Source organism: Cyprinus carpio, chromosome A21 (assembly GCF_018340385.1).
Source record: "Cyprinus carpio isolate SPL01 chromosome A21, ASM1834038v1, whole genome shotgun sequence".
In the NCBI taxonomy this organism is placed as follows: domain Eukaryota; kingdom Metazoa; phylum Chordata; class Actinopteri; order Cypriniformes; family Cyprinidae; genus Cyprinus; species Cyprinus carpio.
The window spans coordinates 1,569,582-1,582,072 of record NC_056592.1 but is presented as its reverse complement, the minus strand read 5'-3'; the positions used below and the strand labels follow the sequence as shown (position 1 = coordinate 1,582,072).

The window sequence follows — 12,491 nt, the reverse complement described above, 5'->3', positions numbered from 1 at the left end:
ATAAAACACTGAGGATAAAACCACTGAGACGCAAGCGGGTTGTTCCTGCAGGGTGGCGCTCAGACGGCTCTCTCAGACGATGCTCCATAGAAACCATTCAAAACACACGATCGGTGTCGTCTGATTAGAACGCATGTATAGCTCTGGAAAGTGTAATCGTTTTTAAAAAATATGGATGCAAAAGATTATTACATGTCATGCAAAAAGAAAACACGCATTTCATTCTGTACAAAAAAAGACCGTATATTAACGCTGTAACCAGAGGGCGAGTAACCCGACAGCGCTGAGAAAAGTAAACGCGTACCACGGGAATCCGCGAAGCAATAAATGACACTCGAATAATACATTTGAAATGGCAAAAACACAGTAAAGATTTAAAACAGATTAGTTTCTATAAATTATTACTGTTTCAGTGAACCTGGTCGATTGTGGCACGCCCCATATGTGATGCACGTTTCGCGCTGTTTACCGATCCTATCCTACTATTTTTTTTTTTCTAGCGAGAAATGAAAGAGCCGCCGCCCACTCGTGGAGTCATGAACTTTTATAACATTTTGGGACCTGTGGATGTTCACGAGAACTCCTCACTCATTAGTTTTGCGTTCGACGCCAGCCCCTCACTCATTAGTCTCCACATTTATCTGAATCACTGTAACGCAAATCAATTTTATCCACTGCTTTCCTGTCAAACATAGGTTTAAAGTGATTTTGAAAGTCTGTAGGAGATACATCTAATTTCGGTATTTTTCCGAAATCTAGACCATTTCGCTGATATAGTTTGAATGGAGCAGCTAATGAGCGTAGAACATTTTGAGCGCATGCGCAGTTCGTAAGAGCTCGTCTGAGTGGCGCAGCTAGCGAGCATAGAACGTGTAGACTCGGTGCGCATGCGCAGAGCCGCTGTCGGTTGTCTGAGTGATTTCAGTTGTTTGTGTTGGATGTTTTGCAGAAATGTGTCTGTACGTTTTCTTCTAATCACCTTTACTTTAATTTAACTAAACTCTCTGTTCGTGATCTGCACTGGATTCATCCGGTGAGTGTCTGTTTTGTAAATTCACCTGAGATTTATCAGACTCTGTTCCTGATCCATTTAAACTTATTATAGTACATTAATAAATGTCTTTAAGTTCTATTGCCAGCAGAAATTATGGAACAGAAATCAAAAACCCTGAAACTCCTGTCAAACATATGAACTTAAAGGTATTACAGAATTTAAATACGTAAAACTAGGTTTTACTAATCTATCAAAGCTATAAATCTAGGTTATAATTAATTAATGCAATGTTTTAGGATGCTAAAGGCCCTAAAATATGATAATCCCATTCTTCATATATTTATTTATTTAGATTAATCTTATTTTTATCATTTATTTATTATTACTATTTTTATTTTTTTTTATTACTAGAAATGTCATGCAACCTTTATACATTCATTTGTTGACAATTTTTTTTACTTTTTTTTGTATTATTACAAATGTCATGCAACTTTTCATTTGTTGATTTTTTTATTACTTTTTTAAATTATTTGCAACTATTATATAAGTCATGCAACTATTATACATGCTTTCATATGTGTGCTTTTTATCAGTATTACTCTTTTTTTGTATTTTTTTATTATTATTACAAATGTCATGCAACCTTTATACATTCATTTGTTGAAATTTTTTTATTATTTTAATTTTTATTATTACAAATACCATGCAACTTTTATACATGCATTTGTTGGCAATTTTTTTTTATTATTACAATTTTTTATTTTTATTACAAATGTCATGCAACTTTTATAATTCATTTGTTGAAAATTATTTTTTTTATTATTTTAATTTTTAATTTTTATTATTACAAATGTCACACAACTTTTATACATACATTTGTTGACAATTTTTTTTATTATTTTAATTATTTATTTTTATTATTACAAATGTCATGCAACTATTATACACGCATTCATTGGTCAAAAGGCGCGAGAACCCCGAATTATAAAATGCATAATGTGGTTTAATGACATTTTAATGGTAAGTGTATGTGTAATGCACCAGCTCTGTGAGTCCATGTCTGATGATGTCGCCGGAGTCGTTATGCGTCAACATCAGGACTCCTGCAGAGCTCCTTACACCCAGAGCCCGTGCCCCCAGCATCAAAATGACAGAGACAAACACTACGCTTCTGCCTCAGAGGCGCTGGACGCGTACATCACTGACTTCCAGAGGAGCCTGCGGGGCTCTGAGACAACCACGGGGAAACGACGAGCTGCCCAAAGACAGATCAAAACCTCATCCCCAGAAACAACAGAGACGGTGAACCGAAGAAGGAATTTCGTTAATAATGCAAATGATTTAATGTTTTAAGGAATATTTCTAGGTTATGTACACATCAAGACAGCTTTGAGAAATCTGGAATATTAGTTAAAATATCACTGAGATACTATTATAGTTCTAATTAATATTTTGAATTCGGTTTTAGATTTTGTTCCATTTAATTTTAGTTAAAAGTTTTAGTAATTATTAGTTTATTTTTTTTGTAAATATGTCTTTTATAGTACAAATATAGATTCTACTTCTGTCAATTTTAGTTTTGATAGTACAAACAAAATACTTACCAAAAAAAAGTAAAAAGCTAAATGAAAATAAAAAAATGTTGCCTATAAAATAAAATTAAAAAGTTTTTATATTTTATTTTCAGCTAATGTTTATTTCAGGTAAAGGACAAATATTTTTTATGGTTTAAGTTCATTATAATAACAGTGTTTAGCATAATTAATATATCATTTATTATTTAATTACACTGTATTATTAATAGTTTGAAAATGATTTATTTTTATATTTCCATTTTTATTTTAATTTAAAGTTTTAGTAATTTTAATGGTAATATTTTTTTTTAGATATTTTATTTGTTTCAGTCAACAGAACTGTATTTTTATAGTTTTGACACCAACACTAAATTGACTGCCTGTTCATGCATGATTTAAATCGTGTTTTTATGTGCTTGACGTGTGCAGTACTGAAGACGAGTTTGACGGATGAAGAGCTGAACTTCTTAAACATTCCCGTCCGGAGGAGAGACTCGGATCGGCTCAGTGTGACCACTGATGACCTCCTGGCTCTCCCAAATGACGTCTCTATCCCCGTGACCCGCACCTCGGCCCTCCTCTCCCTCTCTGGGAGCTTTCCGTTGGGATTGAGCTTCACCTCTACGCACTCACGGCCCATTGTGGCTCATAAACACTCCATGCGGCATCTTGTTACACCGGTGAGCAGGAGGACCTCCCTGCCAGATCATTTACACTTACGTCAAGCTCCTCCTCCCAACATCCTGCAACCCAACCAAATGGGACCATCCCCCGACACGACCCAGTCATCCAGGCATTTCCCGCGATGGAGGGCTGACCAGCCAGAAATCCGAAATGGATTTTTCCGGGGGGATGACCAGCGTTCCTGAGCTGAAGTACCCGGCGTGGCTGAGACAGTGTGAAGAAGCGCCCGACGATCATCTGCTTCCTCCCAGAGTTCCTTCAGGGGTCGGAGAACTGGAGGAGTCCAGTGGAGAACGGCAGTCGGACACTAAAGGTCAGCAAGATGTCAAAGGTCACGCAGGAGAGCTGTACGGGTCCCGGTCCATCACTCAGAGCAGCCTGAGAGAGCTGCGGTCACAGTCTGAACAGAAACGCGAGGCAGTGAAGAGAGGACAGATTCATCAAGGACAACTTTTCAAAGGTTTGCATCTACTTTTCAAAGCAATATTTCATTAAAAAATGGAAATGAAATTATGTATTATTTTGTACTCGCCTTCATGCAGTGTTATTTTAGTATCATTAATTTACCATTTATAGTATATATTAATATTTAATGAATAATTTATTTAATGATTTTTTTTTCTAATGAATAATTTATTAATTTAATGCTTTATTTCAGAATATTTTTTAATTCGTTTTTATTTTTGTATTTAATATTTTTTTCTATTTAGTTCTATTATTTTAGTCATTTTAGTACTTCAGCTTAAACTAAATGAAAATTGGAAATGTTGCCTTAATAATATATGTATTATTTCATTTCAGTAATTTAGTAACATTTAACATTATAATTAAAATATTTAATTAATATTTTGAATTAGTTTTTATTTTTATATTTTTCAATTCATTTTAGTTCAGGTTTTAGCTGTGCTTTATGGGCTTTTATTTTAATAGTTTAAAAATAAAAAAAATTAAAATTAATTTATTTAAGTTTTTGTATTCCAACTATTAACTAAATGAAAAATATTATTTCAGTAATTTATAATATTTTTATATATTATATTAATTTAGATATTTAAATTTTATATATATATATATTATAATAGTATAATATATATATATATACACCATTGTTCCATTCATTTTATTTTGGTTTATTTTTTTAATTTTTTTTGTTTTTTTTTTTTTTAAATTTTAGTAATTTTCAGCTTAATTCAGCTTAAACTAAATGAAAATTTGAAAAAATTCCATTGTTGCAACTAACTGAATTTTTTTTTTTTTTATTTTACTTTATTTTATTAATGAAATTGATTTTTGAATAGTTTTTAGTGATTGACGCAGTACTGCCTCCATGTCATTCGTGATAAAAATCGTGCTTCTCTCTGTTTAGATGATAAGATTGGTTCTCTGATCTTCAGAGCCGAGCAGGCGTTACAATCGTTCTTCGTTTTGCTCTCTGTGAGCCGGTGAAGGAGCGAAAAACAGTTCAGGAGATACGGAGGATGCTCTGGACGCAGACCGATCCGGGACAATCCCACCTGTGATGTTGTCAGTGATGGGAAATGCTGATAGTTTACCATGTGTCCCTCGTAATCAGAAGCAATGCCAAGGTCAAGTGTTTGATTGCATCAGGCTTTAAGTGTAACTTGCTTTGGATATAAAAGCATCATAATAAATGATAAAATTATAAAGCGTGTCATACCGTTTGTATCTGAATCTCCAGTGCCAGTGGGTGGCGCTGAGGAGCCCCCAGCATCTGAAGAACATCAGAGAAGCAAGGTACAGCATGTGACACTCATTATTATCTGTTTTTGTTTATTTATACTCAATGCTCTTCAGTCTAAATCTGTCTGTCTCTAGTCTGCAGCTTCCTGTTCATTAGGATACAGCAGCCGGGAGCATCCGGGTCCGGTGGAGGCACTCAAACACATGCTGATCCGCCTGCAGGCCGTCGAGCACAAGATCAGCCAATCACACGCCACCACTGCATCTTCAGCCGCACAGCCGGAGCCGGTGAACAGAAAAACAATGTTGCTCCCGTTATAACTGACAAAGCTGTCCACTTCATTATCTAGATTATCACACTGAGGCAAATTCTGTTAGTAAGAACGGTACATAATAATGATTAGTTTTTTATATACGTTTTAATGTGTCAGGCAATCTACTAAACAAGAAATTGATTCATAAATTAGCAATATTTTTTGTACAGAGATGCAACAGCAAACTATGGAAGTTTCCACAACAGGATAAAAAAAAGTTAATTGTGACTTTTTGTTATAATTCAGACTTTTTTCTTGCCGTTCTGACTTTACATCTCAATTCTGAGAAAAAAGTCTTTTTTTTGTAAAAGAAAAAGTCACAATTGCGAGATGTAAAATCAGAATTATGAGAAAGTTCTTTAAATTCTGAGTTTATATTTCGGAATTCTGGCTTTTTTTTTTTTTTTTTGTGATTTTGACTTTTTTTCTCAGAATTGTGAAGAAAAAAGTGAGAATTGTGAGAAAATAAGACTTTATGTGAGAGAGTGTTTTTATTTTTATTTTGTGCCAGAATTACATAAAAAAGAACGCAACGAATTGCAAGATGTAAAATTAGAATTCAAGAATGTACCAAAAATCAAAGAAACAAACGGCGATGTTTATTTATTACAATTCGGATTTTATATCGTTTGTAATTGCAAAATATAAAACACTCATAATTGTGAGACATAAAACATGTTACAATACCCTTTTTTATTCAAACAAAATTAGATGTTATTCAGAAATGTAAATGCTACTTTTTTCCACACTACAAAAGTTATTTTTGTACAGCTAAGCTCAAAAAAAAAGAAAAAGTGCAAAAGGGACAAAAAGCACCATAAAATAATGAAAATAGTTCCATACTACATGCAATATACGAAAACATAGCAAGTTTAAAATGTATGCAACCTTTAATTTTTCCTGCACTATTCCTTTTAATTTAATTTTGTTTTGTGATTGTGTTTTTTGTTGTGTTTAAGGTTCCTCAGCAGGAAACAGAAGAATCTGACCTGGGTAACGTGGAGTCATTACAGAGGTCAGGAGGGTCATGTGACCTCGGTGAAGCAGCGATGATCTCGTGTCATGAACTCAAGCTGGTGTTCGGCGTTGTTGATCTCTTTTATGTTTGTTTTCTGAGAGATCTTTTTCATCACTTGGAAGAATGATGAAAACGCTTGTGGATGACATGAACGAGAGGAAGGCTAGAGCAGAGGATGATGGGATGGATTATACAGACACTACTGCAGCTAATACAACAGACTGGACCAGAATCAAGAAGCAGCTGTGAACCAGAAACCACAGACTGTTATTATCCTACAGACACAGACGCTTTCAAGACGCAGCTGTGAACCAGAAACCACAGACTGTTATTATCCTACCAAGATCAGGATGAGTTTGTTTCTTTATCAGGTTTGTAGAAACTATGTAGCATATGGCATCAGTTGTCTCAAGCAATGGATGTGATATGCCGGTGCCCGTCAGAATGAGAGTGTCCAAAACAGCTTATAAATAACCAAAGTCAAACAAGAATCTATAAGAAACGGCTTCAGGCGAAACCATTCCGCTTAGTGTGAAAAGTGCATCTCCTGTTGTCTCTCACATCAAAATCCAGCCACATATGTGTTTAGAGCTGTTTTAAACGAGTGCTTGATCTGTGCATGATTTCTCTCCTAGATTCACACCAGACAACACTTTTCATCTGCAGGAAGTGTTATTTATGGATTATAGACTCGTATTTTTAGGTAAAAAGGTTTCAGCTTTTGTTCTTTCTCCAGATGTAAACTGATGGACTGGAGTGTGTGTAGATACTTGTGGATTATTGTGATCGTTTTTATCAGCTCGTTTGGACTCTCATTCTGACGGCACCCATTCACTGCCAGAGCATCCTGATTGGCAGTGCTACATTTCTTCCAAACCTGATGAAGAAACAAAACTCATCCTAGATCTGGAATGACGCTGATGGTTGGGGGTGAATGCATTTCCAGCTAAATTTTCATTTTTGGATGAACTACTCCTTCAAAGGAATCAGCTTTACATTATCTGTTTGTCTTTGTGAGAGATAATAAAAAACGCAGACTATCAAGCGAAGCAGCATTTGAGCTGATCAGTCAGTGTTTGTCTAAAGTGTGTTGTTTATTGACTTGCGCAATCATTTAGCGTTGCATTATTGTCTTGAACAATAATATGGATACACAGTGATTCTGTAGCTGGGTGCATTTATTTCTTCATGCAAATATGAAGAATAATAAATATATTGTAATTATTGCGAATAATATGACTTTAGAAGTCAAGTTGTATGAAATAGTCTGATTACTTAAATTTATCTTAAAGTGTGTTTTGAAAGAAGAAGATCATACTGATTCTGTTCGCTGGGTGCATTTATTTCTTAATGCAAATATGAAGAATAATATATTAGTTGTTAGTGGGCTTATTTATTTGCTGTCGAGTGCTGATATCCTCTGTGTGGCAAAACCATGCTTATCTCCAAAATTACTACAAAATCAAAGCTTGCAACTGAACATTTTATGGGGAATTTGACCCAAGTAAAACACTTTCCAAGGACATGACAGTTTGTGTGTTGCATTTACAGGATATTTGATCAGTGTCCTGGCTGCTGATTGGCTGGGGATATTGATAAATCCAGCTTCGTCTCGGACTGGCTTTATAAAGAAGAGTCGCCGGCAGGCCTCTGCAGACCGACCACACAGACGACTCTCGAGCGTAGAAACCAAACAAGAATTAATCGCATCAGTATTTTAGTCCATCCTGTAGCAATGCATCGCTTCATTTCCGTCACGTTTTCACTGTTAGTCTTTATTGGGCTGCGAGGCGGCGTCATGACCGGAGAAGACGTTTTGAGAGGAGCATGCGAGAGGGACACTTCGTATCTTTGCTGACGGTACGCAATGGATGGACTGGGGGTCGCTGGGCTTCAAAGGGAATTCTGTCGGCGAGTGGAACGTACGCCGCAGGATTTAGTCTAATGTTAAGTTAGTTGAAGGTGGCTTAAAGGTTGCAAGTCTGTGGTTTGTTTGATTGAAGTGTTCTGAAAGAATGTTTTATGCTTAAAACAAGAATAAGATCTGCCAATGGGGTCAGAAAAAGTGAAACTTAAGGACAAGTGTTGGAGTGTAAAATCACTCCGGTTTATTTACCCGACAGAAGTTTCTAATTTAAGGGTTAAATGCAGACATTAAAAAAACAGCGTTCACTGCAAGTGTTTTAAAAATATACATCATATAAATGTAAATAATTTGTACTTTTGTCCAGTTTTTAAACTTCGTTACGCAAGGTAGATTTAATACAATATGTAGTATTTTTTATTATTGCACACATTATTTTAACATCAATTTTTTAAATGAAAAAAACTTCTTTAAAAAAAGTTTAAATAACTTGTACTTGTACTTGTTTTCTAGGGCTAAACATCCTTAGTGCACTAGGGTAGATTTAAATATAGGCATGTACTATTTTTTAATTATTATTATATGGTACATTCCTTATACAAAGTAGATTTATTATTTGTATGTACTGTTATAAACAAATTGATTCAAACACCACTTGTGTGTTATGCTGACTTGCATTGCATTCTCTCCAGCAAAACTAGACAAAGTAACTATAGCGTCTAAAATATAAGTTACTGACTATAACTTGTTGTAACTGATTACATTTGGAGTACTAAATTTTTAAACAAATGTTAATCAATTTTGAAACGTTTAATCCAGCAGGGTTAACCTTAAAGTAGAAACTCAACGCTGATTACTCTCAGACTTTCAAAACCCTGCACTTGATTTAAGATTATAAATAATTTGATTTTAAAGCACAGTCCATCACCAACAACACTTTAGCAACTTTTTTTTTTACTTTGAAATCATTCTGAGGTCAAATACTGATTTGAAATCACAAGATATAGTTAATAGATACGATCTGTGTTTTGATGTCAAATCTTTGCGTAGGAAACAGGAAACGCTGATATCGAAAAATGGCTAATCTTCAAAAAGAAAGCATTTACACAAATCCAAATAGAAAATATAACAGTTATCGAATAAGCATGTGTCCTGAAACACTGGTGTTTCATATTTCAAAGGAGTTAACGCAATTTGGGAAAGAAATCAATCAAATCTGTATGCATGAGAAAATATATAGATGTCATTTTCATAAGTAACTCTCATTTAATTTCACCTTTTTTTCTCTCGGTAACTGTAACAGATTACAGTTACTTTTATTTTGTAATTAAATGATGTAATTCTGTTACATGTAACGCACTCCCTGACACTGCTATTATCTAACATCCTTAAAACAAGTTGACAATTGTTTTCTTTATTTTAACTAATTTTGCATCTCAAGTAACTAGATTTTTGATTTTCAGAATGGTTTAGATATTTGTTCTGGAAAACAAGACCAGAATACTGAGAAAAAAAATGAATTTTTTTGCAGTGCAGTATGTTTAGTCTCTTCGTTAATTTCCATGAATGTTATTATTGGTTATTATTATTGAGTTGCTGTTGTTTTTTGAGGTGGAAGATCTTCATGTTTTTTCGGATAACACAGCGCTCAATGGGATTCGTCTTCACTGCACCAGTCTCTTTAAAAGCTCAGAGCATGACAGTGTCATTCAATCCAACGTAGGAAGGTAATAGACTCAGACTTTACACTTTTATGAAGAATTCTTACATTAAAGGTTAAAAACGGTTTATTCATAAACTAGATAAATAAACTAATAAGTGAATAATAACTAATAAATAAAAGTTTTTTCTTGAAAATAATTGATTTTATCTCTAAAATTCTTTGAAATAATCATAAATTGTGATTTTCTTCAGCTGGGGTCAGTGGACAAAAATCAAATGGTGTCCTTCTGGATTCTTGAAAGCTTTTCAGCTAAGAGTCGAATCTCCCCAAGGAATTAAAGACGACACGGCCGCAAACAACATCAGGTGAACACACGTGGTTGAGCGTTATCAAGCTGTTTAATTAAAGAGGATCCAATGTGCTTTTCTTTACATTGCTGTTTGTGCATGAAGAAGGTCATAAGTGCACTCCAGTTATTCTCTATATCAGTTACTCACTCGATGAACGCCTTCGTTGCAGTCCTAAGAAAGTTTTTTTTTTTTTTGCAAATTACGGTAACGGGCGTCAGATTTCTAACACACGCTTGAGGTGTTCGGCCAATCACAGCGCACTCAGTCAGCTGGCCAATCAAAGCCCTCCGAGTGTTTCGGAAGGAGGGGCTTTGTAGAAATCAGTGCATTCCAGACCGATTTTGAAAAAAAATAAATAAATAAATTACATACAGTAAATGCTTAAAGCAGTATCACTGAATATAAGCATGGCAGGTGATCACATGACCAACAGCACAATCGTAAGTGTTCTACAGAGAGTAAATTAATGGGCTGTATATTTCTTTTTGGCCAAAGCAAACCATTCCAAAGCTTCATGTTAATCAAAATACTGCCACACTTTTCAGATTCAACTGCACTGGAGGGGATGTGCTGCTGGGTGACGGCACAGACAGGGGCGAGTGGGGCGAGTGGAGTCCATCGTGTCAGGGAAGAGGGATGTGTGGCATCATGACGCGGATAGAAGAGCCGCTGAGATTCGGAGATGACACGGCTCTCAATGACGCGCGCATGTTCTGCTGCGATTAAGATGATGCGATCGCAATCAAACACTCGGATTGTCACAGAACAACTGAGTTTGTTTTTTATTCAGGTGTAAAGAAGACGGCGACAAGAAGAACAGCAAGAGAATCAAAGGAGTATAATAACTGATCAAATACTATGATGAGCTAACATAAACCATGTCACACCACAGTTTTGTAAGGGATCATGCTCAATCAGCAGCGTTATCACCAAATAAAGAACAGGATAATCAAGACCCCCAAAAATGCAAAGTTATTATATTTTATTTCATTTTTGGGCCAAATATCAGCATTAAAGTTTCTTTCTAAGAAGTACCTTGTAGTTTCACATACGTGACCCTGAAGCACAAAAGCGGTCTCTGGGGTATATTTGTAGCAATAGCCAAAAATACATTGTATGAGTCAAAATTACCTATTTTTCTTTTATGCCAAAAATCATTAGGATATTAAGTAAAGATCATGTTCCATGAAGATATTTTGTAAATTTCCTACAGTAAATATATCAAAACTTCATTTTTGATTAGTAATATGCATTGCTAAGAATTCATTTGGACAAATTTAAAGGTGATTTTCTCAATATTTCGATTTTTTTTTTTTCTGCACCCTCAGATTCCAGATTTTCAAATAGTTGTATCTCAGACAAATATTGTCCTCCTAACAAAACCTACATCAATGGAAAGATTATTTATTCAGCTTTCAGATGATGTAGAAATCTAAATTTTTTGAGAAAATTTACACTTAAGACTGGGTTTTGTGGTCCAGGGTCACATACTTTATTGTAACACCTTACATCAGATGTTTGATTACATTAGTATATTTGGCAGATGCTTCTATACAAGTTATCGTCATGTCATATGCATCATAAAGGCATCGCATAGCTGTCGTGTCTGTTTAGGACACGGTATGAGGGCATAATTATAACCCAATATTAAAATGTATTCATTTAGCTTGAGATGCCACAATGCAGTCCACTGACAACAATACCTTACAGAAATATTCATGGTCAGAGATGCAAAAATTTATACGAACATAATTTTAATATTTGATCAAGGGGAAATTTTTGGTTGAGCAGGACCAACCGAGTTTTAAATATAGACATCATCTTTGAAGGACAGAAAGTTTCTTATATTATATTTCACCCCTTATATAATGCCCTTCTCCACTAACCTGACTGAAGTCATTAACATTTAAATGTATCTTAGCTTCTCGCTCATTTGTTCTTCATGTCACATATATTTGGACTTGACTAACTAATCAAAAAATGAATAAATGCTTTGTGTAAAAGAGCTCCATTTACAATACCTTGAATTTCTTTAGAACAAGTCCAAAGCATAAGAAGAGTCTTTACAATAGATATTTAAATTATTTCTGTGAACTACTGTCATATCAAATACAAATTTTCCAAAGTGCCAAGCAATGCCATTTTAAATGAGCTAAAACCTTTCTATCTAGATAGTTGTTGTCTGAGTGACCTGTTTAGTGATTGTGTTATTGTGTGTTTACATGCAGGTCTCATAATGTTGAGTAATATCATAATATTGATCGGATCTGATGTCTTGGGCCATTGGTCAATTTATATTTACTTTGATAACGTTTTGGAGAGAGGTTCT

The 12,491-nt window shown here is 34.7% G+C and overlaps 1 protein-coding gene and 1 pseudogene across 1 annotated transcript; both read left to right on the top strand.

The window, feature by feature from the left end:
• The first annotated feature begins 2,140 nt into the window (after positions 1 to 2,140).
• Positions 2,141 to 6,572, top strand: LOC109045784 (annotated as a pseudogene).
• Positions 6,573 to 8,099: 1,527 nt separating this feature from the next.
• Positions 8,100 to 11,117, top strand: LOC109045681 (vitelline membrane outer layer protein 1-like). The gene is made up of 4 exons (XM_042778517.1): positions 8,100 to 8,232; positions 9,761 to 9,876; positions 10,064 to 10,177; positions 10,708 to 11,117. Exons 1-4 carry the CDS (start codon positions 8,113 to 8,115, stop codon positions 10,886 to 10,888), a joined length of 531 nt encoding a protein of 176 aa, XP_042634451.1. The 5' UTR covers positions 8,100 to 8,112; the 3' UTR covers positions 10,889 to 11,117.
• Positions 11,118 to 12,491: the final 1,374 nt, after the last annotated feature.